We start from the raw sequence: 27,637 nt of genomic DNA, 5'->3' as shown, positions 1-27,637 counted from the left end.
ATGGAGGAACCATTGTAGGCCAATATTAACCAGGAAATCTGTCAATATTGTTCTCCATAAATCTAGCAAATGCAAAATCTACCTCTACTCTGTAATCAGCTCCTTCAATGAAGCCAGATACCGTTCTTCCTTCACCTCCCCAGAGTACATCCGTTCTAGTCAGTGCATATTAGTTTCTGCTGAGCCATTGATCCCACAGCGTGACATTAGCCATGCCTCGTTTGTCCATAGGCTTGTCCCCTTTCTGTTTTACTCAAGAGTTTTATTTTTAATTTAGCTTAGTAATTCTCCCCAGAATGACTGTTTAGTGATCCATTGATTCTCCAAAACATAGACCAGTTGTTTTAGGTTAGCCAGCAATGCTGCAAATAATACTTTTGTATCAAAATGTAATATAAGATTTATTTACCTCAGCAATATCCTGTGGCAATGATCTCCCCCAGTTAAATGCAGTACTTCCTTTTCTCCACTGTAAAATGTTGCCTTTCGAAGTTCAACGAGTGCCTTCTTGTTCTCTAACGTAGAAAAGGTAAATAGGGCGTTTCAGCTAGTCTTCTGTTTACCGTCATTGAATACCTCAGGCCTGTCTTCTTTTCTCTTTGTAAATTAAAGAGTTTCACACTGTTATCAATTATATGCAAGCCTTATCCCTGCCTTCAGTTGAGAGGATATTTTTTTTTTTTTTAGAACTAAATGGTCAGAACTGATCACTTACTGCAAGTGAGGATTATCAGATTTATGCAATGCCATCATACACCTTCTTCCGTTTCAGGACATTCAGCTTTCTTGCTTTTTGCCTGCATTGTACTCTGAACAGATGTCATCACTGGAATTCCTTTAGCAATGGTAGCTAAACTTAGAGCCAGGCATCTTTTTTCCTACCAGTAGTCTGTCAAAGAATAAATGGAATTCATTTTGCTATTATTTGCACGTGTGATTTGCTTTCCGCAGCTATTCTAACAAGCAGAATTGCAATAACGTCTGTCAATGAAAGGAAAGTCTAATCCAGCAAAGAGCATGTTCAGAGCCAGCGGGCTGGAGCCGATACCAGGTATTTGCACTGGAAAATGGATTCAAAGTTCCCGTTCCACAAGAGTTTTTAATCTGCAAGTATTTTGTCAGCTGGTCTAAACTAACGGGGCTACTTCCATTTGAAATACTAAGTATGCAATTCACCAAACAAGTTATTTCCTGAAGCTAGTTAGCGAAAAACTCTTACCTGTTCATAAGAAAAAACTTCAAGCATCTAAGCTACGCCTCTTGGGAATCTTAAGTTCATTAGGAAGCACGTACTGAGCTGTTATGAAAATCAGTAGAAATCAGCTTAGACAAGCTCCTGCTGATGCGGCTGTAGGTAAAATACAACGTTAAACTTGCCACGCTGTGAGGATGATCGCTGCAGCACGGCCTGGAAAACTGTTCTGGTGTATATGGGCAGGAGGGAATGGCAGCCATTATGCTAGCTGTGGGATATAAAAAAAAAAAAAACCCCAAACATTTCATCCCAGAAGGGGTTTGGTTTTGTTTTTAAAATCAAGGTTGAAGTCAACACACTACTTTCTTTCCTAACATCATTATTAATGTAGGTAATCGGAGACTGCAGGGAAGGATGGTGAATAGTGTAGCATCAGTGTCCATGAACACAGGACCAAGCATTACAGTTACACACAGCCATTCTTTGGCCCATCACCAAGGACCACGAGTTAGGGGCTCCAGGTGCAGGATACTGCTGCCAGTCAGCCAGGACAAATACAAATTAAGCCACCTTGGGAGGGAGGTACAAAATATTTTTGATGGAAGAGAGGAGTTTTTAAAGTGGTATTTTCAGAGTCTCAATGAATACAGGAGACAGCAAGCAAGGCTGGACTTTACACCAAGACAGGGCAGCAGAGAAGCGCTGAGATTGGAAACACCTGCTGTGTGAAAGCAAGACAACTCAAGGAGATGAACCTGTCAGAACTGATGAAACTCACCTGTAATAAACATTATGTCTCACGCTCTTATCCCGCAAATGGCGTACAAGGCAGCCACTAAAGATATAGAGCATTTTAAGTGCTAAATGGAGGACTGTATCAGAAAGGTAGCATCAGATTAAGCCCAAGAGGAGCAATTACAGCAAATAATTGGTCAGGAGGGTTTAGTTAAGTAAAGGAATATTTTAAAGTGTGTCTGACTTGGGGGGCGTTCGAGACCAATAGGAACAGTGCAGACAACTAAGATATAAAAATCATAGAGCTCGAGTTTGTGAAAGGACAGGACATGAATGTGCCACCCATTATAAATTAGACCATAGATTCTCAAGAAGGCAAGGACATATCATCCCCCTAGAAATACGTACAATTCCAGCGTGCTCGTTAGAAAATACACAAGACAAGCCATTTCCATGGCAGCAGAGGGTTAACTCACCTAGCCAGCCCTTCCCAGGCTCACATTTCTGGAGCTGTGTGAAAGTCTGAAGATCTTTTTACCCATGGGATTACAGCTCGCTCAAAATCCATTTGTATGAAGGAACAACATGTTAACTTGCATTTGCTTCCACTGAATTTCACTTGACAGAATATCCACGTAGGGCGTTTTGACAGACCCCGTTCAGCTGTCTCACAATAGTGCCTGCTCTTTAGCCGTAGCGTTGAAAAATCTTGTCACTTCAATGGGAATCCCTTTTTTCCCTCCAGTAGATTGATGATTTCGGTACTTTTGTTGGGAGCTCAGCTCTTTGTTCTTTAATTCCTTCCTTGCTGACAGGTGAATAGCAGCTGCTTGGAAGATTTCCTGCAGTTCACTGAAAAATCCCTATTTCCTTTCTCTACCATTGCATCACCTTTGCTATCTGGAAAGAATAACCCCGCAGAGGCATTTTCTACTGCCTGCAATTAAAATTTTTACAAAGAAATCTTCAAAGATGCTCTCCCCATCACCTTACCTTCTTGCTTATCCTCTCTAATCCTGGTTACTCAGGCTCACTGAGTTCTCCCTCGGGTGCCTATTTTTAGTTAATTGCCTGCCCGAGCCGATAGTCTGCCACCGAAGAGTGAATTGGATGAATGGCTCAAACAGAACCACTTCATTAAAACTTCAGGGGTTTCCACCTTTATCCAACAATTCCTTCCTTTTCATAACTTATTTCTTATATTTTTCCCGGTTCTCAGAGATGGGAATCGCTATCTGAAGCTCTGAGTACAATTCCGACACCCGCCTGGTAGGAGAAGGCAGTTTGGTTTAGCCTCGTCCGCTGGACCAGGACTCAGGAAACCCTGACTCTGTTTTCAGTCGTATCACCGACCCTGGCACCTCTCACCCTTTCCGTTCCTGTTTCCCTGTAACGGGCCACAGTGATACCGAGCCTCCCTTGTGACACAGGGCACCACTGACACGGGACCGTTATTTCCCGTTCCTCACCCATTCCCACCAGTGTCCAGTGTCAGTAGACTTCTCTCAGGTTCTGCTTGTCCCTGCACCACAATCAACGCACACTCGCATCGGGCTCACCTCCGTGCTGTTTCCCTCCCCTGTGATGTACTCACTTCATTCTGGTGAGTAACCAGGATCCTTCAGGAATCCTTCTGGGCATTTCAGCCGTTCTGTAGCTCCCAGTAAGGAGTTTTCTCCCAGAGCACTTCCTCAGCAGGCTCCTGTGTGATCTGCACCCGGAGCCATCTCCACACGGTTTCACGGACCGCTCGCCACTAAGTGCTTTAGACTGTCACAGAAACGGGTCAAGCAAAAATTGAACAGGTGATCAGAAAATGATACCCAGGACGCAGATCATGTTCTTCTCACAAATCTACACCACGAGATGAGCTTAGCTTTCCTATCAAAAACACATTTTATTTCTTATGTGCACAGGTAGGCTTGCAGGAAGAGCCTGAAGCATCTTCCTGACTGTGTGCTCATAGCTGAAGCTAGGTCTGCAGTAGCCCTTTCCACCAGTGTCTAAATACCTGCACGCACAAAGAATGTACACGACACGGAGGCAGCTTCTCTGTAGTGGGAGATCACAGCGACAAGGACAGTTCAAGGCATTGCAGAAGATAAAGAACAGGGAATTTGGAATCCATTTTTCTTTATTACTACTAAATAGGTCAGCTTTTCATTTTCAGTTAGGGAAAAAAATCCTCAACATTAAAGCCTCTTGTTAAAAAACAACCGTCCCTCATTTTACCAGCTGTCTTCACCTTCATTCTCACCATCTGTGTCACATACCGTGTCTTTCTTTGAAACTACTATGCAAGCGGATCACCAGCTGCAACGCGGAATGCCCCGAGACGATAAAGCACAGCTCTGCGCGAAGCCTGCAGGGCAGGAACAGCTCCAGCATCTCTCGCCCAGCACACGGGGCCTGGCTGGTTTAGCGTCCAGGTGAACAGCATCTGCCCCAGCAGACCATTTTCCTCTGCAGCTCGGTGTCTGTCACTTGAAGGTAACACACAAGCTTCTGCTTACGGAACTCACCAGCACACCCTGCTTAAAGACGCAACTGAAAATGGTGCAAAGCCTGCGTATTCGAGCGGAGAGCTGGCATTGAGAGTGGGCAGATTCCGTAACTTCTGCTGGAAGCTTGTCTTTGAGTTTATGACTTCTCCTTGCCCTACTGAGTGCCTCAGCCTTGACTGCTTTGTGGGTTTCCCCCCCCTTCTAGTGATCCCTGATATCTAGAAACTATTTTTAGAAAGGTTGGTTTGTAACATTTGTACTGGTATTTTCCTTAAATGAGGATATTGAATGAAAACCTAGAGATACCTGCCTTCGAGGTGGCCTGACAACCGGGTGGCTTCAAGAGGGACGGCAGAGGGAACCTGGGAAAGCCATGAAGACTCGCCCTTGGGCGCAGTCGAGCTCCGAAACTGCTGCTGGAGGGAAAGCTACTGCGTGGCCCTTGCAGCCAAAAGTCACACTGAGAACCCTCTCCTGATCAGGGCGGCCCCGGCACGAGCTCTGCCGTCCATCGCAGGCTGGGGGGGGGCTGACCGGAGGGCAGTCTTTGATCCGGAACCAGCAAATGTCCTGTTGCAAGGGAAAGGGTTTGGGATTTCTCAGCCCTGGGAGCTGGTGGGAGAGATTCGGCGTCTCTCGCTGGGGCTGCAATTCGCGCTGCCCCCTCTCCTGCTGGATCTCGACAGGCCCAGTGCCTGACCTCCCTTCCTGCAGCTACCGCTGCCGAAGCCAGAAGCTTCCCATTGTTAGAGCTCCACTGTTTTTCTAAAAACAAACTTTCTAGCACTTTTACACAGTGAATAACTTCTTTTAACGGAGTATTTTGGGGGCTGTAAACAAGGTTTTTAAACTGTAAAAATAATAAGTGCCATTAGGAAATGTACAGTTCACCACTAAAATGAGCTCTTTTATTGTCTTGCAAAATGAAGTTTGAATTGAAAGCATTTTTTATAATGAAGTTGTTTATTAAAAGCATTTGAATTACCTGGCCCAGGTGTCGTCTTGGAGGGGAATGGAGTTTGTGGTTTGTTTTCTTTTAAGTAAAGATAAAGAGACACTCTGGGCCAGTCAAAGACCCAATTCCCTACATGAATCCACACAGACTTTGAAATTTCTTTCAAGGAAACAATTAGACCCCCCCCCCAAAAAAAGGACACGGGGTCCTGTTGGGGACGTAGCGACAGCCGATACCATTATCTCCTATCAAGGAGAATAATGTTTGTTAGGAAGTTCTGATCTCTTGGTTTCACTAAAATTACCAGCCTGCGCGGAAGCATTTCAGACGAGTACAGCCCACTCCCCCCTTCCAAGGAACCCCCCCACATCCAGCTCCCCAGGACCGGGCCCTGCACAAAGGCAGCAGAACCAGAACCAAACCTTAAGGCTTAAGCCACGACCGTCTGCTGCCACCAGCCACAGAAACATTTTGACAGAGATGAATAAGGGCAAAGAACATCCTGCCCTCTTGGGAATCTCTCTTCAGAACACGGTTTAAAAGCTGACAACCATTTTCAGTGTTCAGATGGTTTTTCTAGATACGATCTAGTTTTCGTTCTTAATGCAGCCACTGATAAAACGTGCCGTTTCCTCAGCAGTGCTCTCCCCAGAGCAGAGGGCTACGACAGGACCCGACTACAGAGACACTGCTCCTCTAGTCTGCCTAAAAACGAAAAACAATTCAGCACAGGTCGTCCTGTTGATGGAGCTGAAGCCTTCCTTTGCCTTTTTTTAAGGGGAGAAGGGACTATTCCAATGATTTCTGAGTATTTGCCTGCTCTGGTCTCGGCAGCTCACCAGGGTCACAGACTGTCACCAGCCTCTAACACTGGCATCCCCGTAATCCGTTACCAGCCACGGCTCTGCGCATCCATTGCTCTGCTGGGCAAAACGTCACAAGAGCGAATTCACGATCCCGCCCTCAGTCGGCATCTTTAAGGGACACTCGCTGCCCTCCTGCCACATGGAATCATAGAATGGTTCGGGTTGGAAGGGACCTTAAAGATCATCCAGTTCCAACCCCGCTGCCATGGGCAGGGACACCTCCCACTAGACCAGGGAAATATCCCTCCCAGCAGAAACACCCAGGCTCTGGGAAAGACACCAAGCTGGAAGCTAATGATGAAGATTCTGCATCACCAACAAACCTCCAAAATACTCAGAGAAGGAAATTGCAGCTCCCTTCCTAAATAACTGTACTCTCACCTCTGTTGCCCTAAAGCACCGTGTATTTGCCCAACGCTCCCAGCCCGTCAGCCATCCCACAGTCCCGCTGCTCTCTCCATTAGCGCTACAACTCAAACAACATATTTCGCAGGCAAGAGATGAGTCACTTAAGTGGGCTTACCACGCGGCACACGAGAGCAGCAGAGAGAAACAGATCCAAATGCCCTGGATGGCATTTTGGTGGCATTTTAATGACAATATATGGCAGTACACAGGACATGCCACACTGAGAGAAACTTACTGCTCAGGAGAAAAATACTATAAAGAAAACCGCAGCGTATTCCAAGCTGTGCTTCTGACTGAGGCCACACGTCAAAGATCACACAGATGTCAAACAAGCTAAGTGTTACGAAAAAAAAATCCCAAGAGGTGGCTTAGGAGAACCCAGGAGAGCAGGACAACAGGACAATGGCAGATTTATTTACAATAGGACACAAAGAATACATACATTAATTAAAAATTACAAAGAATACAGGGAAAACACTTCGGGGAAGGGGGAGAAATCAATGCTGGCTGAGCCTCTCCACTGGGGCAGGGGCAGGAGAGAGGAAAAAAAAAATTAAAAGAAAAAAAAAAAAAGTCAACCAAAATCTCAGAGAGGGATCTCAAATCAGAACTGACGCAGGACTCCACAGCACAGTTGGCTTGCGCATCTCCTGCTCCCTTTTTCCATCCTTGATTCCTGGCTGATTAGACTTTGGCATGACGGGCGGCTGAAGGAGCTGTTAGGCAAGGCTGGAAAGGCTCGGTGCCGAGGAGTCCAGCCGCCTGGGAAGCCAGCTCCCCGCGGGGGGCAAGGCCGTCCGTAAGAGACACAGGTCCTTGCGTGGACCTGGTGGAAACTCTTACAGCAACTGGGGTTAAAAACCCCCCAAAGCCCTCCGGGGTGCACATCAGTGCTGGTGACAGGGAGGGCTTTGGACACTCCTGGGTTGGAACAGTGTCCCCTGTGGCAGTTGGTCATTTGGAGACCTCACTGCTTCCTACAGCAAGAAGCAAAAACCAAAATTTTCACAGATCTCACAAAAAAAAACCAACCCCACCCTCTCCCCTGTAGCCCTGACTGAATCCAGCTAGTCTGGGGACAGAGGGAGCCTTCACTGTAATGTGGAACCTTTTTACTAGTAAACATCATTGAAGTGACCAAAACAAAAAAAACTTTAACCTTCTAAAAAAAATTCCCATGGACCGATTAAGGGATCAAGCCACGGACAAAGAGGAGCCCGCTGCAGAAGAGCAGCCCACTGCGGAAGAGCCCACATCGGCTATCCCAGAGGGCTTGGACCGTTCTGTGTAGAAGAACAAAATACAGCTATGGGGTGTATGCTTCTGTTCCCTGGAGGTAGAGAATCTAAGAGGAGGAGAAGAGAGCAGCAAGAACAGCTGGAGCACAAGGCGGGCAGTGAGACAGCCCGCTCCTGGCAATGGGAGAACTCCTCGGGGTCACTCCCTCTGTCCCCAGCCCCTTCTGCGCGACCCGCACACGCCTCACGGAAGCCGAGGCCCAATACTGCATCCGATTTCTTGGCACTAAAGCAGCGGCGTCGCAGCCTTCTCTCTGCAGGGCTCTGCGCAATCCCGGTGTGGGTTCCCGGGAAGGAAGCCTGCCTCATTTCCTCACGCAGCTGGAGCAGAGCTATCGGCAGAACAAACTCTTGTAGTTACCTCGCGTATCCTTCCAGTCATATATTCTAGCACCAGCACAGTCGCCACTTCCACCAGAACGGCACATCCTGCTGCAGCTGGCTGCACCTTCCGAAAGAGAGGAAATCCCACCCTCCCGCAGCCCTTCCAGTGGAGGCATCCAAAGCGGCCTGTGCTGTCCAAGGCCGGAGGGAGGGAGAAGCGATGCCGAGGGTTGCAGTTCTCAAGCTCTCTCAGGGTGAAATTGCACTTCCCAGGCTCCGAATGGCACCTCCATCAAATTGTAAACAAGCCGAAGCCAGGACTTTCGTGGTCAGAGCACGCCAGGCTCATGCTGGGCAAGCCTTTAGGCTCCCTTTATTTTGCCACAGTCAAGCTCCCTCTTCCGTGTAGACATGAAGGCAGGAAAGAAACCCAGTCTGATATTTGTCTGAAGAGTCTCCCTGAATCCTAGAGCACCCTAAGGGCTGGAAGAAAACATTTTCACAAGTGTTTCCACTGCTGTCTCAAATCCGTTCGTCATCAACATAAAAAAAAAAAAAAGGGATGAATTAGCAAAAAGGGGGTTTACTTATACAGAGGGATATTTCTCTGCTAAAAAACTCCCTCAAATATGGAACAGGATAATAAAGTTAAAATGTAAGGTATCTACAGACCCCTTTTCCCCCCAGAAGTAGCCCAGAATCCATGTACACTGTGCCAAAGTTACATTCCAAAACGAGGAGTTATTTATTTCTTTTGTCACTCTCCCACTGGATTTTGATTCCTTAAAAGAGTTGGGAGAAGATGTCCCCTTCACTCCCAGGAGGACACGCATTCAGAGGTGTCTACTTGCTGCTGGGTCTGTGTATCTTCAGTCTATTTTCACTGCAGCATAGATCTTCCGGACAAACATGTAGGCTGCATAGAAGCCAATGGTGCCAGTGAGGAGCCAGAAGGACAAGACCATGAGGGCGGTGTAGCCGAAGTATAGTAAGGAGGGAATGAACTCAACAATATCCAGCTAAAACAGAAGAAGAGGGAAAAAACAAGCAAAATCAAGTACAGCGGTAACAAGAGTTGGCTCCCCAAACCAGCCAGTGCCCTCTACAAGGTGGCATTTGACAAAGGGAAGAAACCCTCCGCTCGACTCGTTTTTCTCCAGCTGAAAAGAGATCCCCTTTGAGGACGGGGTTAGGGAACACCATTGCACACAGGTAATATGGGCAGGGGCCTCGGGAACTTACAACCTCCTCTTCCCTCTGGAAGGACCGTTTGCACCACTGGCTGGCGAGCTGCCTTGGGCTGGCACAGGGACAGACTAGGACCAGGCAGTCCCACCATTTCCTTTCCTAAATCCAACCATCTCCTCTGGAAAGGTGGCACTTTCATACAAGAGGAATAACAATACCTTGTTCACAAAGTAGAAGATGGCATAGATCAGCACATAGAAGGCAGATCCTCCAGACACCAAGAAGGTCCTCCACCACCAGCGGTAATCCTGACAGGGTAAAAAGCCTCATTATCCCACAGGCTTCCTTCTCCTGTGTCACTGTCTCAGGGAAGCTGTGACCTTTCTGGGACAGGTAGAACACCACCCACTTTCCTTCAAAGGAAAACCACAGTTTGGGGCTGGGGAACTATTTTGTCACAGAAGTGTTTCCAAACAAAGAGGATGAAAAGCTGACAGCGAAGCAAAGCTGGCTCAGTATCACAGCACCTGCTACCGAGGAACACGGCTCAGCCTCTGGCCCTGCATTTCATTTTGGATGTGGATGGAATGAAATAAGTTTCTCTGGGAGGACACGTCAGCTGGAAATACCCTGGCTCTCAGCATAATTTTTGGTACAAAACGACACTTCCCAGCCCAGCAGATAATCAAGTAGCTTCAATTCTCCTTGAAGTCAAGAGGTGTTAAGAACAATCACGCTTGTGAAGCTGGGCCACACTAGATTTCTGCTGAGCTGCCGCAATAACGTGACCTGTGCTTTTCCAGGAGCAAGTCCCCTGAGCTTACGAAACTACAAACATGGAAATCTCACCTCAGCACAAAGCTGGAAGTACACCATGACAATGCTGATTTGGGAGCATGATACCACCAGGATTATAAACACCAGGAAGAGAAAGCCGAAGAGGTAATAGAACTGGTTCTCCCAGATTGCCTGAAACAAAGACACAGCAGAAATTTGTTTCTGTGCTATTGGGATCAGTCAGTCAACGTGAGACTAACTTCTAGCTGCTAACCCAAGGGAAAACGAGGAGTCCCTCAGCCTCATATAGCTGAAACTGCAGAACTAATGCATTTCACAATGCTGCTTCAGAGGAATCAGGTTGCAAAAAGGTGCCCAGAGACAGCTCTGAGGTACCTTGTTCATTCCCTTCCATCTCCCTAGCAACAGAACGGCAAATTCCTCCCCACCCATAGAAGGTGAAAAATGGGCAGCAGCTGGAATGGCTCAGTGAATGTCTTAAGATCAGAACCCCCCCTTGGCATAACGTTACAGTAAGCTTTCATCTTTACCGCCATCTTTCAAATCACCAAGAAGCATCCCATAGACATCTCCAGGTGTCTACAGCAAGACAAGACAACAGTCTGAAGAGACCCACAGCCCAGCTCTCTCTGAAAACAATATTGAACGGCCTGGAGGGAACCTGCTAGCCCCTTCAGTAAGTACAGGAGCAGCAGACTGCTCCGGTGGAAGCGCTCTCCCTTTCAAAAGCTTTGGCACGAGAGGAATCCTATTCAGGAGCAAAGTGGGTTAAACGCTTACACTGAAAATGAAGAACAGTTCAATGAACATAGCTCCAAAAGGCAGAATACCAGCCATCAGAATCCTGTAGAGCGAGAAAGAAAAATCATAAGCAACACAATATAACTGTCTGGCGATTAAAAGTCCCCTGTAAGCACACAGAGTGCTCCCAGCAAAATCTCTATAGTTCCAGATTACTAGATTAAATTTCACACGCTAAATGGCACAGCTGCTCCCATTGCTGAGCACGTATCACTTTTATAAGCGCCAGTCATACCACATCCAAATTGTCAGGATTGCCTCTGATACCGCATTACTCAAGGAAACACACCTGCCATCTGTCTGTCCGCAGACCAGCAGAAGGTGATGTTCAGCAACCCAAGGAAGCTGAGGGGAGGGGGCTTAACTCACCATATTTCTTGGACACTCATCACTTACCCAACAAATTTATTCATATACCACCTCTGCTCCGGGATCTGCCTGGGAATCTGATTTGTCCGCACAGGATTGTCATACGGCTGTTTGCGAAATCCGAAGTAGTAACCGAGGTAGACCAAGGGCAAGGAGATCCCAAACCACATGCAGAGCAAGGCCACCATGGTAGGGAAAGGCACCTGGAATCACACCAGGAGTCACAAAAGTGAGAGAGACTGAAGTCACTGGCCAGACCAACTCTCCAGTCAATCACTGCATTGACACCCACGTTTAGAAGGATACCGTGAGACTCAGCAAGTCCCTGACAGCCCAGTCACCCTCCTCCCATCCAGCAGGCTCCAGGATGAAGGTGGTACCTACCGCTCCAGAGGAGTGTTTCCCCCAGATGAAACAGTTCAGGACAAAGCAGATACCAAAGACGACACCCGGATACAGGGTAGCTGTCTGCAAGAGCAAACACCGGTTAAGAGAAAACAAGTGACGAATCAACGAGATGTTTCTCTTTAACAAGTCTATTGCTGGGGCGAAGCACATGTCGGGGAAACATCCCTTTTGCTGCAGCACTAACACACAGCAGGGATGGGCCGGGGGGAGGATCTCAGACAATCCTCTTGCTTTAGTACGTGCTCTGGTGTTTGCCCTTTCATATAAAGCTACAAGGACTCAAAATCCACACCAAATCTCCGCAGTACAGCCAGGCTTTGTCCAGCTACCCACAAATACGTGTGGAGCTTATCCACGTCTCTTGCCATGAGCAAAGCTGGATTAACAGCACAAACACCACAAGACTCACACAGAAGGCTCCCTTCTTCCATCGATGTCCTTTCAGAGTCCGGTATAAGCGGCCAGCAAAGAATCCACCAAAAACCCTTGACAGAAACAAGCAGAGACAAAGAAATTAGTTTTCATTGTTGTGGAGAGGGAGAGGAAGGGCAGGCAGGACAGCACTGCTGTGGGAAGCAGTGGAGACACCTACCCCATGAACATGAAGAGAAAGCAGGCGGTAGTCATCAACGCACCCCGGCTAGAAGGCGACAGCATCCCCAGCATAGCAACAACTGGGAAAAAAGGACAAAGCACAGCAGCTCTGATGTACGTGTGCTAGCCAGCCTCTGGAGAACAGGGGCCTGTCCCATGTGCAGACCACAGCTGCCTGGAATCTCTGCCTTCTGCACAGACCTCTTTTCCTTCAAAGCATAACGCATCCACAGCCTCCAGCGCTGGCCAGAGAGAGGAAGCCACAGCTTTGATCTCAAGCTACAGACCATGCTTTAGCTTCATTTTCCCCAGAGTTGAGCAGGTGCAGCTCAGAAGGCAAGGCACACGTGTGCGAAAGTCTCTCAGCCCACTATCACTCAGGGCTCATATCTTGATAACAGGCAATATAAACACAAAAAGATGCCTTCAGATGGGAAATGCTGCCTAGAAACTCAGAAATGCTGAGCAGAGGCCTATTGCCTTGATCAGCCCCACAACAGGAAGCATCCGTACATGACTTCACTCAAGCTCAGGTGAGCATAGGTCGAAGTCAATGGGAGCTACAAATGACCTTGAGCATCGTTCCTCTTCTCGTTACAGCCACCCCATGCAACATGTGCCACTTACAGATGACAATCAGGATCATACAGAAGAGCTGAATTCCAGAACCCAGGAGAGAGCTGAGGATCATCGGATACTGTGGAGGCCTGAAGACATCTCCATGCACAAGTTTCCAACCAGATTCCTCCATAGTATCTTCCTGTAGCAACAACAGGAAAAGAAGGCATTTAGATACAGTCTAATGATGGAAATGAACATCCTACCACAGCCAACCTAAGCAACTGATTTCCCTGTATCCAGTTCTGCAGAACTTTATCACTCCAGTCAAACTTCTTTACTCTGGGGCTTAAAACAGTTCAGACCTGAACTGCCCAGTGCCAGGGCACACATTTATGGAACTGTTTTCAGTCATTACTTAGGTCTGAAGACATCTGAACTGGTAATTTGCCATTGTACAGAGAGCCAAAGGTGCTGTGACAGCACGTGACAGAACTGCCTCTCCCATCTTCAGAGCTCGAAGCAAAACAGGGGCAAGGAAAGAGACAACACATCCAAGTCTTCAGACTAGATCCCTCCTCATCTGTGCCTCCCTCTCTCTCTGTCCCAGCCCCAAGAACAAGCACATACAATGTCATCTTCCTTGTTGTAGTTGGCAATGTCCTTCCGGAGAGTCCGGATGATGATCATGCTGAGAATACCTGAAAACAAGCACAAACTGAGTTTAGCTCAGAGGCTCCTACACAGCTGTGCTGCTCTTAACGCTGTGCAACTACACGGCTCCCACCAACACACAGTTCTGGCTAGGAGAGGAGGCCTTGAGTCATCAGCCATCTCCCACAGCCTTCAGCAAAGACAAAAACAAAACCCCAGGGAGCAGGGAAGGCAGTATTCTGGCAGGAACAGGGCACCGTGGCTTTCCTGTGGTTTTTGTTTCCCCCTTAAATACGGACATCCAAGATGTGCGTTAACCACGTTCTATTCCCTCAACCACCCCAGTCAGAGAGCAGAAGTGGGTAACCGTCTGACCCCATGGGGCACTGCCTGAACCAGGAGATTTTGTGTGCTAATGTTTGTTTCCTGCCCCTTCTGATCAGGTTCAGATGTGGCCATATCCTCCCCAAGCCATCGGCAGCTGAGTCTTAAAGAAAGTTCCCTGCAGATTAATGGTAAAGCCTTCTTCACCCCACACATCTCACTCACCTGAAAGGAAAAAGACTACCACAACCGAGTTAATGATAGAAAACCAATGAATCTGGACGTCACTCATGGTCAGGTAGGTGTCCCAGCGGGAAGCCCATTTAATGTCACTTTCCTGAAAGAACAGTAAAGTTCTTCTCACACCAGCACACTCCCAATGTCTTCCACAACACCTCTGTGACAGACACTTGGAGCACCAACTGCCAGCCAGCCAGGGGTAGCCAGCTGCCAGCCAGCTTCCCATTAATCCCTCACCTCCCAGTGGACAGAGTAGGTGAAGAGCAACTGGTTCTCTTTAGAGGGATCTATTTCCTGAGGGGCAGAGCCTGTAGCTTCAGGCAGGGTGCACATACTCTTCTCATCAGCCTTCAGGTCTGTAAGGGAAAACATGGGACACGCTATGTCAGCCCTTCCCTCGAGGCACCACCTCTCCCACTGATCACCCTGGCCCCAAGTACCCCTGAGGCACTGGGCTGCAATTACAGCAGGGGAAGCATTCATTCCTTTCTCACCTGCTTTGCAGCTTGCAAAACTATTCTCCCCATCAGAAGTGGAGCACCGTTAACAAACTTTAGGCAAAGCTATGCATAAGGCTGGAAGGATAAAAGCCAGAGGCTCTGAAGCCAAGGATCTAGATCATGAACAAATCCTCTATTCCACATGATATGCTGAGAAACAAGACCTCTCCGTCGCAGCCTGCTGTTGCCAGGAGAGTTGCACGGGACGATACACACGATGAGCAACTTCCCTTCAAGACATGACCTGTGTCGTGTTGGGCTCACTGAGGTAAGAGTGTTTTCCCCCTATCCATTATTTATAACATTCAGTCCCCCTAAAACAGTTCCAAACATTCTGTGGGTCTCCGGACTAGCACGTAGTATCCCAGTGGGGGACATCTGGGCCACAATAAGAGCTAGATGCCGTGCATGCTTCATGCTAGATGACACAGTACAAAAAAACCCAACCCCTAACCCCCAAACTCCAATCTTTTTATATGAATTAATTTTCCATGGATGGCACTTCAAGGATATCTCTCTATTTTTGGAACTTTCTTAACAACAAAGGGGTTTATTGTTCTTACAATTCAGACTCCCTCATTTCTCTGCCTGGAGACCATAACAGAAGCAACAACTGGCACCCTGATACACAAGTGGCATTCAACTCTTGGCCCTACAGAGATTCTTCTCCTTTGCTCCCCTCCCTAAGAGTCTCTCACCTTCTAGTTTAATACTTTGGGGAATCACTTCAAAGCGCACAACCCTGTAGGTGGGCTCCTGGTTCTCTTCTACATCCTCTCTGTGGTAGTAAAGGATGAAGGAGAGGTGGTTGTGCAGGTAGAACTAAAACAGATTGACATTAAATAAAATGTTAGCAACCCAAGGGAGGAACAGGCAAAGTTTAGCAGCAAAAAGCAGCTTCAGTGTAGAAAACTAGAGTCCAACTGTTCCCAGATGCATTGTGCTACACAGCAAGATCAGGCTAACACCTTCCAAAGCTAAAAGAACAAGAGGAGAGAACAGAGATGTGGAAAAGGTAACACCTCAACCACTCCAGGCATCCAGGACAATGTTTCAGTCTATTTCTGGCCTGGAAAATATCATTATATCTCACATCTCAACCACACATTCAGCGGCACCAGAATCACCAAATTTAGACTGGAAAGACCTCAGTAGCTACAGCCCCGAGTTTCCTTCCTTTTTCTACCAGGCAGACATACATTACGCAGACTCTGTGGGGACCTACAGCTGTCCTAAGCTTGCTCTTTCAAAAGGCTCTTACATCACCTATTACATGACCAAAGTACAGTGTCCCCAAGCTGCCGCACCAGGTTCATTCACCCACAAGAACTTGGGCTCAAGCGTTCAGAGCTGCGTGTGCAACTGAACACTGGAGTATGATAAACAGATGCATCTGTTAAGTCAAACAGATAACCTTAGGGCACAGAATCGTTGAAAATATCTGCAGGAATACACGTGCTAAGTTCCCATTTGCAAACTTAAGCAGATTTTCATCCGATAAACACCTGAATTATTTTGGGTTTTTTTGACATAAGATACTCCAAGACTGTCAAAGATTAGCTAGCCTTTGGGGTACGCTGCCTTTGATCTGCTGAGGGGAAACCACTGCACGAGCTTGTCCAACGTTATACAGCGAGTCAAAGCTAGGACTCCTGGCAATTGTACCAGTAGTCCAGCACCCACCTCCTTCTTTCAATAAGGGACAGTTCTCTCATTTCCACTCTTTATAAAACCTTTTGGGGGCATTCCCAATTCTGATACTCTCTGGTTGACTTTTAACACCCTCTGACAGACACCCAGATCTCCTCCAGGCACCCCTCAGCATCTGGATTCTCTACCTTGTTACCGTCCATAAACCCGAGCCTGTATCCGTGCTCGAACTGCACATCCTTCTCCTTCTTCTTCTCCTCTTCCTCACGATTGGAATAAAACTCCAGCCGTGTTGCCACAGGGAGGTTATCAGCAATGCTGAAAACATAGATTTCAGATCAAATTTGTCCACAACACAGAATCCCCACCGACACAAACTCATGCTTGAGATGACTCACAGATGGACATAGTAATCTTCCCTGATGCGCTCGGCGATCAGCTTGCTCTCCTCCACTGTCAGAGTAACTGGCTTATTGGGAAGGTTGCACAGAACTTCACATTTCTTCTCCACGTTCATGGAAACCTGGAAAGGTGTATTTACAATTCGGTCCCCCCGAAGAACCTCACCTGGAAAACAGGAAAATAAGGGCAGGGTTGAAGACTGCCAGGCTTCTTGCCACTCATCCCACCACTGGGTTGGCAGCGTACTGTGCAGCTGGAATGATGTCAGCAAGTCTCCTTTGCCACCACAGATGGAAGGTTAGGACTGAAGGAGAGTTTAGCTATTTTGTGGAAGCATCAAGCACTACTTATGAAGCAGGTTACATGCCCTCCTTCAGGAAAGGCATTTCCTCTTTCCGATATACGGACATCCTAGTTTGCAAACGGCCAGCATATAATAAATTAGAGGAAGCAGGCTCTCCACAAACAGTTTATTAGAGATGACATTTGCAATTGCTTTTACTCCTGTAAACATACCCTCAGGCAGCTCATAAATGGCAGCCCACTTACCGCTGGGGAACATGCTGTTCAACAGATACATACCGAGATTCTCAGCCTTGTACGTTATCTTGGTGGGCTGGCAGAAGGGCAACGAGTAGTACTCATACGGTAGCTGGGTTCGCGAGCTGGTGAGCTTCACAGCCTGGAGGAAAAACGGAAGGATTATCCCCATGAAAGAACTCGGTTTCCTATCGACTCGGCATCAGCCAGATGCTGAAGCTTACTTCAAGACACCTCCCATAAAGCTCACTTTTGGAAGCTGTTAAATAAATAAATTTTAAAAAAATGAAAAAAGGAGACAGATGTTCCTGGGAGAGCTCCAGCTTTCTTTCCTTTTACACAACTCCCAGCTGTACATTCTCAACGCTACGATTTAGTAGCAATTCATACACAAAGAGAAGCACTTGGAGAAAGTCTCCAAGAGAAGCACTTGGAGAAAGAAGCATGGTGGATTGGTTTCACAAATTTATGACTCAGCGGAGTCCTAAGAAACAACAAAGAACTCAAAAGAGATTCAAGAGTCACATTTCATACAAGACTGCAGTTATTTCCTAAAAAAAAAATAAATAAAAAAACCATGTCACACTGGACCTAGAGGTCTGGCCTCTAGTGATACGAAGAGTTCAGCAATTTTTTTTCCCTATAAGGAAAGCCAGAGAGCCATCAGATTGGGAAGACAACGGTGGTGATGTCTTCCCACATCAGATGGTGACAAAACCCAAAGATTTCTGGAGAGTTCCCACAAATCACATGGCACGAGGGAAGTGCAGAGACATACCGCGAGAGTCAAGGCCAGAGCTGCTCCAAAAAACAGAAGTGTTTTGTAACGCAGCCAAGCTCATTTATTGGAAGAGCACTGGCAAACACGCTGACTTGCCTTATCACTTGAGGAAGCATTTGGCTCATAAAATCCCTTTGAGAACAGCCATTCCAATACTCCCTTCTTCTGGGAAGCTTACTGTAGCCACAGGCAAGTCTCATTTGCTTAAAAATAGCCTACGTCTGGCAGCCTGTGGCCAGGGAGCGAGTTGTGTTGTGCTTCGAATGGGAGCAGCAAACCTCAGCATCCCCAAGGGTGATGGGTTTTGCTGAGACAGAGGCCACAGCTTTAGAAAAATAAATGAAATGAGCTATAAATTGCTGATGTCTGGAAACAAAGCCTGGCTTCCTCCTGTACGGGTGAAGCAGTTCCATCATTCACTACCAGCAATACTGCGCAGGAACAGCTCTTCAGCAAGCCTGGGTTGTAAGATCTGCAACACTCAAGGACAAACGCCTGAACCTGGAAAGGGCTTACCATAGATTTCACTTGACTTGAAGACACAACATGAGCAAACTGGGTAGAAAAGAAAATTGAAAAGGTCTGATTCAAACCACTTCTTTATTCTACCATTCAGCTACCACCTTATCTACCTGAAGTCATGGCTAACTGGTGAGGTCCCAATGGACTAGAGGGTAGCAAATGTAGCGCCCATCTACAAAAAAAGGCAGAAAGGAGGATCCGGGAAACTATAGGCCTGTCAGTCTGACCTTGGTAGCAGGGAAGGTCATGGAGCAGATCATCTTGAGTGCCATTACAACTCATATAATGGACAAGCAGGGGATCAGGCCTAGTCAGCATGGGTTTATGAAAGGCAGATCCTGCCTGACGAACCTGATTTCCTTCTATGACAAGATGACCCGATTATTGGATGAGGGAACGGCTGCGGACATTGTCTACCTAGACTTTCAAAAAGCATTTGACGTTGTCCCCCATAGAATTCTCATGGAAAAACTGGCGGCTCATGGCCTGGATGAGCATACGATCTGCTGGATCAAGCACTGGCTGGATGGGCGGTCCCAAAGAGTGGTGCCCAATGGAGTTAAATCCAGCTGGCGGCCGGTCACAAGTGGTGTCCCTCAGGGCTTGGTGTTGGGAGCATTTCTGTTTAACATCTTTATTGATGACCTTGATAAGGACATAGAGTGTATCATCAGCAAGTTTGCAGATGACATGAAGCTAAGTGGGAGTGTTGACCTACATGAGGACAGGGAGGCTCTACAGAGAGACTTGGATAGATTGGACCGATGGGCCAACGCTAACGGTATGAGCTTCAACAAGGCCAAGTGCCGGGTCCTGCATTTGGGCCACAACAACCCCACGCATCGCTACAGGCTTGGGGAAGTGTGGCTGGAGAGCTGCCTGGCAGAAAAGGACCTGGGGGTTCTAATTGACAAGTGGCTGAACATGAGCTAGCAGTGTGCCCAGGTGGCCAAGAAAGCCAATGGCATCCTGGCTTGTATTAGAAACAGTGTGACCAGCAGAAGTAGGGAGGTGATTGTCCCCCTGTACTCAGCACTGGTGAAGCCACACCTTGAGTATTGTGTCCAGTTCTGGGCACCTCAATATGAGAGAGATCTCGAGGTGCAGGAGCGAGTGCAGAGGAGGGCAACGAAGCTGGTGAAGGGCCTAGAGAAGAAATCTTATGAGGAGCAACTGAAGGAGCTGGGACTGTTTAGTTTGAGGAAGAGGAGGCTGAGGGGAGACCTCATCACTCTCTACAACTACTTGAAAGGACATTGTAGAGAGGTTGGTGCTGGTCTCTTCTCACAGGTCATTAGCGATAGAACAAGAAGGAATGGCTTCAAGCTGCAACAGGGTAGGTTTAGGCTGGACATTAGGAAAAAATTCTTCCCAGAAAGAGTGGTCAGACACTGGAATAGGCTGCCCAGGGAGATGGTGGAGTCACCATCCCTGAATGTGTTTCAGAGTCGTTTAGATGTGGTGTTGGGGGATATGGTGTAAGGAAGAACTTTGTAGAGTGGAGTTGATAGTTGGACTCGATGATCCCAAGGGTCTTTTCCAACCTAAATGATTCTATGATTCTGTGATTCTAAAGGCTCACCCTCTATAAGCACTTTGAGAGTCAGTATAATGCTGGAGAAAAATGTCTCATTAAATTCACTTCAATTGAGAAAGAGGGATCTTCTCCCAAACAGAGCAACATCTTGAGGACTTTGGTGCAACTGCAGAAGGAATCTGGTAGAAGATAGCAGAAGCAAGAAAGAGAATCATGCTGGGAACCGCAGGGTAAGGTGACGACAGTGACCACTCGAGGGCTGCTCATCCCCAACACCCTACACGAATGTTGTGAAAAAGAGAAAATATCTGCCCCCAAAATTTTAGCAACAGGATCCCCCAATTTGACTTTCTAGTCCCAATTAGCTGCTATAATATAAAGACAGAAAAAAAACAAACCACAAGAAAACCCAAAACAAACCGACTAACAACTCCATCCAAGTTCATCCTACCTTTATTTCTACAGGATCATTGCGGTGGAAGTTGATAGGAGCCACACCAGGTACATAGAAAGAGTCTGCACCGTGCAGAAACAAGAGCAAGAGCAGCATATATCTTAGCCTTTCCTGCAAAAAGGAGAAGGAACATTAATACAACAGAAACATATCAACAACATCAGAGATGGACAACACCACTGAAAGTGTTCATCCCAGACATTAGAAAGGCTGCACAGCCAGGTGATTAAACACAAATTAAATTCACAAAGCTATTCTTAACTTTGTTTTGTGACTCTCATCAAGTCACTTTCCACTCCACGTGTCTCTGACTCTTCATCTGCAATTAGGAAAACATTGGCTTTGTTCAGCCACAAGAAAAATGCACTTATCTGTAACATGCTTCATCTAGCGGGCTGCCATCTGACTTTTCTACTCCCACCCATCCACACCTATATGTTAGAAAACACCATGGATTATTAGAGAAGAGGGCTGTAGCCTTGGCACTGGATTTCTGTCAACTCTGCCCATCAGGCGTTACCCTGTAGCCACTTATGGACTGATGCTCACACGCCGCTACCTGCGGTGGAGTAATTAGTGTAGGGTAAGGTCTGACACAAAACTAACCACTCGCTGTACCCAAAGGGATGGTCACATCACCGCTCCCTCCTATTCCACTCTTCTTTCCTCACCCCTCCTGGCCACAAAACAGCTCAGTAACATGGCAAAAAAGTGTTCACCCCTTCTTCAGGGAGCAGGGAGACAGGTCGGGCTGGAAGGTTCAATCAATTCCACAGGGACTCCAACACAAACCAGACCCCACACGCCAGCAGCAGCAGCAAACCCTTTAACGGACTTTGCTGCTTCCTCAGTCCCTACCGTTACCTCAGGTAATCCAGCCCAGCTCGAGCACGAGCAGGGGTGAAAGGAAAATTGAGCTTTAAAGAGTTATTAGACAGCAGCAGCTTGGCTGGATTAGAATATCAACTCTGGTGTAATCTCATTGTATTCCTAGCTTCAGCCCATTCTCCTAAACTCCCTGTGCGTACGGCACAGTTGGAAAACCACAGAAAAAAAAATGGAGTCCAGTCTGGGACAACTTGAGCTAATGAAGCAGCAATAATAAACCCAATTGCTGCCTTCTGCATGTCCTCAGCAGGGCAGGCAGAATCGGTCTCTGTGACCTACTGTCCATCCACCTACACGCAGGAGCTCTGCAATCAGGGGCAGGGAGACAAATATAGAAGGGAAAGGAAAGAGGGAACATTCTCACCGAGTGAGATGGGCTTGGACTGGAATGAGCCACCACCCGCCTGGTGCCTGCTCTGGGTCAGCAGGGAGCGGGGTTCTGTACTACCCTCCCTCCCGTTAACATCGTCTGGGAATTAAACACGAGGAGAAAGCACGCCAAGCTTCAGGCTCCCAGCAGCCACCAGTAGAGCCCATCCCAAATGTCCAGCCCCAGCATGGCTGCTCCCTGTCGTCAGCGATCCACAGGGAAGGTGGAGGGGAGCTGGGAGCCACGACCCAGAGAGCGGCTGGCAGGAGCTCTGGGCACAGACACAGACCCCAGGGGACCGGCACTGCCAACAGCACCGCTCCTGGCTGGAAGGGGCAGGCTGCTACGCTGCTACAGCCGCAGCACCTTTCTCAGCACGGCGCTGGATCACAGTCAGCATGCCCACAACGCCAGAGTAAACATTCAACAGCTTCATCTTAACAAGCCAGGTGTGGACAAAAAGCAGCTCCATCACAGGGATCCTGCATCAGGTCAGGAACGGGGAGGAAAAAAAAAAAAAAAAAAAAAAAAAAAAGAGAGAGAGAGAGAGAGAGAGAGAGAATCTGTGTTCATTGCCCTCACACCCCCTTCCTCTTCATCGCCTTCCTTTTGCCTTATTCTGAGGCTAGTAAGGTACATTTGGCCCAGACACCAGTGAGGGCCAATAGAGCATCCAGAATTACTGGCACTGAGCAGGATGAAAAAAAAAAAAAAGTCATAAATATTGGCGTTTTTAAAAAATCTAAAATGTATTTAAGATGCAAGTGCTAGGCACCTACATAAAATGTGTTAATACTAAATTATTAGATACATCTTTTTTGCTTACAAGGGAGATTTTCAGATCTATTCTAAGCACAGCTCAATACAGTTACAACAGGCAAAAAGCCTGGGAAGTACTCTTTTTAAAATCGCTTGGACTTCAATACTGATCTACCTTGAAACAATGTGTGGCTTGTTTTCTGTGCTTCACTAGATTTTGTCTTCTCCGATCCTGTCAGAGTGCTCTGTAACTCTCCAACCAAGTAGGAAAAGGTGTCTCAGGCAGGTGAAGCACTGGAAGGAAAGAGCACTCTTGGCCTACATCACGCTCTACAGCAGCCAGCGACCTGTAGCAATTATCCCGCTTCATTTGTCACTGAAGTGCCAGACATACACAGCACAGTATTGCTTAATAAAAACCAAAACCACACCGCTGCCGTCCTTGCCCTGAAGAGCTTGCAAGATGAAAAGATAAGGACAGAACTTCGGAAGGAGCTCAGGAGACATGCAAGCACGTAGAAGATGAAATTTTTGATGACACCTTTGGCAGAAATCAGGCTCTTTGCATACAGATGACGATGACTCAGGCAGCACCAGGCAACAGAAAAGACAAGGGGGGGACTATGGAAAGCCTTGCCAGGAAAAGACATTTGGTAGCAAAAAATGGGAACACTGCTATGCAACAAGTTGGGGGAGCTTTGGAAGTGAAATTTGAAGGAAATGCCCAGCGCGGGTTTCTATCCCGGCAGCTCACGCCTGGCAGAGCACGTGCAGGCTGAAGCCAACAGCCTTCCTTATCAGGATCTTTGCTTTCGTATTGACAGATGTGCTTCACCTTCTCCAAATGAAGGCAGCAGCTTAGCAATGACAACACAGATACATGCCAAAACATCTGCATAACTCATGACCAAGCAATCATCTCATTTGGGACATGCCTGCAAGCTAAGTTATCTCCTACGCAAGGCCAAAATTTGCAGGACGGAGCTCTGCTTTAGTTCAGTCACAGAGCCCTGGCGAGGCACAGACTTCCAGCAGACAGGAGACACTGCCTTCACGGCCTTTACCAATTATTTACACTTAAAACACATCCACAAAAATAATCTCTCACATGTCAGTCTTGCATCTGAGGTGCCAGGTAATCGTACAATGAAGCAACAAGTAGCACAACAAATATGCACAACTCCAGATCAAGAAAAACCCAGCTGCGTGTAGACAGAAATAATTTGGAATAACTAAGCCTTATTATTTTACTATATGTGTACATGCAGACACAAGCTTGCAAAAGACCCCTTCTTAGGGGGATATGACATAAATGACAGAAGTAATCTCTTTCTCTCTCTCTCTCCCAAATTCAAATGTCACTATATTCCTTCTGCACACAGGACCCTGGCAGAAGTCACACTCAGATTTCTCTCTTGCACCAGCAGAATGCAGCCTGGGGAAATCATGGCACGAGAGCAGGCAGAGAGCGTCACCCCGGGAGCACCTGGCAGGGTGCAGGCAGGACACTGCCAGCACTGCTGCAACCACAGCTACAAAACCACCCCTCGGAGCAGTGGCATCAGCCGCTCCCCCCATTGCCACATAACTTGGCACACCCGTCCCCTAAAGGCACCAGCAACTATCCTGAAGTCTGTGGGATTTCTCTTGAAAGATTTTGAAAATCTATTCCCATAAATAACTTTAGAATGAAGCACTTAGCTGTAAGAATAAACTAACTCAAACCTTCCTTGCAGCGATTCTAATACAGTATTTTTCATCCTGTGCACAGCAAGGAGAACAGGTATTTGCACACAAACCCTCTCCAAGAATGTACTTCTGGATAATTATCACTAGACTTGATATTTGCAAACAATTCCAGGACACAGTTTCTCTGATTTATCTGATTTAAAAAGACTTAAAAACAATATTGCCATTTTCTACGAATTCACAAAAGGTTTACAAAACACGCTGCCAAACAGAGGAATCGCTTAGCTAAATCCCCGCCTGCCCAAGCGTGAAGAGACCCTACAATGTGCCTTTATGCCATTACCACGCACAAGCGTGTGCTCTACTACAGCTCGCGGTCCCCGAAGCTACCACTGCCAGTCTGAACTCCAACATTTATTTAAGGGAAGGGGGAAACGGAAGCTGACAAGAAGCTTTTCCCTGTGGCACTCTGCCAACATGCTCTAACGTAACCCAGAGGGCCCACAGCCGGGCCATTCGCATCCAGGACATCCCTGCCCAGGTTACCGACAAGCGTTTTCTATAGACTGACAACTTGAAGAAACCTTTGAGTAGTAGCAATTTCAAGCATTCTGCAAGCATTTCAATAGGGCTGGTACCGTATCAAGGCTGGTTTAGGCCTTACAATTCCATAATCCACATATGAACTTAAGAACACTAAATTGTACTTGCTCAAAGGGACAAAAAGGAAGTAGGAAGTGACAACGATGGCTATCACATAAATGAGATGATAGACAACATCTCATTTCTTTTCCACAGAGGGACATCAAACAGCCACAATCAAGAGCTTCTCACTTTCACAGACAGTTTTGAAGAAAAACGGGGAAAACACAAACTATGCAGAGCCATTTGTCCATCCAGATTCACAAAGCTCTGATATCCTGTTTAACTTACCGAAACTTTTTAATATGGTGACAGAAAGGAATGAAAAACATGATCCACTACTTTGTGGGAGGAAAAAAATCCACATGTAACAGAACAAACTGAAGCTCTCTCCCACACGTAACTTTATTTGACTCTCAGGCACATTAACAGGACACGCACAGTGCTGACGGCACCTGCTCTTCACCCCCTCCGAGGTGCCAGCCTGACACTTGCCCCCCTTTTTCGAGGGCTGCCTTGTTAGATGTTCTTGACAACTGTTTGGACAAGCTCATCTTTATTGCATGTCTGCCCAGCTCACCCTTGCACTCGGAGGAGCCACTGAAAGCTTTTCGAAAGGAGACAAGTGCTGCATTCACATTGATTTCAGAGAGCTCCTTTGACACCAGGAGAGCTGTTAGCAGTCTTCTCTGCCTTTCATAAAAGAGGAGGCTACAAGGAAATTCCCAGTAGGACCATCTTCAGCTCTCAAAGCCAGCTCAGACACTCCCTCCTCCCTGCCTGGGAGAAAGCCAGCAGAGTATGAAGATGCTTAAAGCAAAATAAATTAAAACCTCCGCTCCTCCAATCTCCTTTCCAGTTTCTGCCAATCTTTATGCTACATGAGTCACCTCACATCCCACACCCTGGCCAACAGCAACCTTTGTATCAGCACACATCATTTATTCATACAGCTATTCTTACGACACATTATCAAGGAAATATCCTTCGATGAAAGCAAGGAGGAAAATCCATTTTTCTACTACAAGACTGCAGGCAGATACTTAACGTCTCAGCAGCTCATCTTCTCCTCTGTGAGGTGGCACCGATGATCATCTACCTTAGCACATTCCCACCAGAAACACCTTCGCTATCCAAGGACTCGGGGAATAACGCAACAATAACAGAGATGCCAGGGGGGTAAATCAGCTGCTCACACCCCAAGTCGATAAATGCTGCCAAACACTTGTGACAACCCCACGCAACGCGAAAAGCCTCTTGACTTGGCGCAAGCACCTGGTTCGGGACTACGCTTCCCTTCGAGAGAACCGCACGGGGGGGAAGAGGATGGACGAGAGCCCCAGCAGCCCCCGCTCACACCACGGCAGAGACCCCCGGCCCGGCCCCGCGTCCCTCCAGCCCACACAACGCCGTGAATCGTGGAAACTGAGCCGGTTTTGCTGCTGAGGGAGCGCGGGGCCCGGCGGTCACCGAGCACCGGCTCTGCCGCGACACCGCTCGCCCCTGCCCTCCTCCGGTGACACCGCCGCCCGCCGCCCGGGCCGCGGGGACACACCCGGGGAGGCTACAAGGCCCCAGGCGGAACCAGGGCCCGGCGCACTCCGCGGGGACGGGGCGAGAGGCAGCGCGGGGCCCGGCGGGGTCTGTGCGTCCCTCCCGGCGCGGTGCAGGCCCGACACGGATCCCCCTCACAGCCCCCCGCGCCGGGGCCGCCCCCGGGCCGCGCCGCCTGCCCGCATTGGCCGGGCCGGGCCGCGGCGGAGGAGGAGGCGGGCGGGACGCGGAGCCGCAGCAGAGCCGGGCCCCGCCGTCCGCTCGGGCCGCCGCACTCACCATCGCCGCCGACGCCGCCATCTTGGATCCACGTGTCGGGGCGGACGTCAGCGGAAGTGGCGCGCGGTTGGCTGCGGGGCTTATCGCCATGGCGACAGCGGCCTCGGCGGGCCCGGGCCGGGCCGGGCGTGGGGCTCCGCGCTACTGCTGCGGGCGGCGCCGGGACCGGGCCCAGCCCAGCCCTGCCGCCGGGCGGAGCGGGACAGAGACCGCTGGGCCAGTCACCAGCGGGTCTCCGGCCCCTCGCAGAGCCGGCCGGGGAAGGGGCAGCCCGCGCCGCCATCTTTGCTGAGGGCAGCGGCCTTCGCGCTGAGGCCCAAGGCGCCACGTTCGGGGCGGGCGCTGGGGCAGAGAGGCCCGGAACGGCCCGGCCCGGTCCCTCCGGTACGACCACCCCGCTCCACGGGCCAGTCGGGGCCGGCTCCGAGGGGCGCTGCGGGCCCCCAGCCTCGTCCCATCCGCGTCGCCCCCCGCCCGGGGTGGGGAATGTGAGGAAAGGCCGAAAGACAGGAGGGTTTATAAATACTTTATCGATTACAAAAAGAAGCTTCCAAAGCTGATACAAAAACATAGAAGCAACGTTTTTTGCCTCTTTGTATGAGGAAAATAGAAAGACAGGCGCAGAAGCTCCCTCCTGTAACATGTGCAGGGCACTCTGAAAAAGATACTCCACCTTTTCCCTATATAACCAATCAGTAAATACTAAAAATAAACAACAACATAAAATGAGTGTGCAAGGAACGCTGGGTTTGTTGCTGGTACTGTCTGTGCCCTAGTAGATGTGAACTCATGCCTGTGAGCGGAGCCATGGGCCTTTGCCATGGAGGGGCAGGGCTCCTTGGGCCAGGGCC

General features: G+C 48.3%; 1 protein-coding gene across 1 annotated transcript; it reads right to left on the bottom strand.

The window, feature by feature from the left end:
• Positions 1 to 7,056: 7,056 nt before the first annotated feature.
• TM9SF4 (transmembrane 9 superfamily member 4) lies at positions 7,057 to 26,891 on the bottom strand. Its single transcript, XM_063349708.1, has 18 exons — positions 26,787 to 26,891; positions 20,603 to 20,716; positions 17,354 to 17,453; positions 16,768 to 16,936; positions 16,558 to 16,687; positions 15,418 to 15,541; positions 14,457 to 14,575; positions 14,205 to 14,316; positions 13,632 to 13,702; positions 13,071 to 13,203; positions 12,442 to 12,523; positions 12,259 to 12,334; positions 11,826 to 11,909; positions 11,469 to 11,644; positions 11,052 to 11,115; positions 10,323 to 10,442; positions 9,692 to 9,781; positions 7,057 to 9,304 (listed from the first exon to the last, which is right to left on the bottom strand). The coding sequence occupies exons 1-18, from the start codon at positions 26,874 to 26,876 to the stop codon at positions 9,155 to 9,157; spliced, it is 2,004 nt and encodes a 667-aa protein (XP_063205778.1). The 5' UTR covers positions 26,877 to 26,891; the 3' UTR covers positions 7,057 to 9,154.
• Positions 26,892 to 27,637: the final 746 nt, after the last annotated feature.

The sequence above is a fragment of the Chroicocephalus ridibundus genome, chromosome 12, assembly GCF_963924245.1.
Source record: "Chroicocephalus ridibundus chromosome 12, bChrRid1.1, whole genome shotgun sequence".
Lineage (NCBI taxonomy): Eukaryota > Metazoa > Chordata > Aves > Charadriiformes > Laridae > Chroicocephalus > Chroicocephalus ridibundus.
This window is presented reverse-complemented; position numbering and strand designations above follow the sequence as displayed.

Excerpts from the sequence above, each read along its gene's own strand:
- TM9SF4 (XM_063349708.1), bottom strand. The coding sequence starts at position 26,876 with ATGGCGATAAGCCCCGCAGCCAACCGCGCGCCACTTCCGCTGACGTCC. Across the intron at positions 13,204-13,631 it reads ACAACAAGGAAGATGACATT|GAAGATACTATGGAGGAATC; the intron begins GTATGTGCTTGT and ends TTGTTGCTACAG. Across the intron at positions 11,910-12,258 it reads GGAAGAAGGGAGCCTTCTGT|ACAGCTACCCTGTATCCGGG; the intron begins GTGAGTCTTGTG and ends TTGCTCTTGCAG.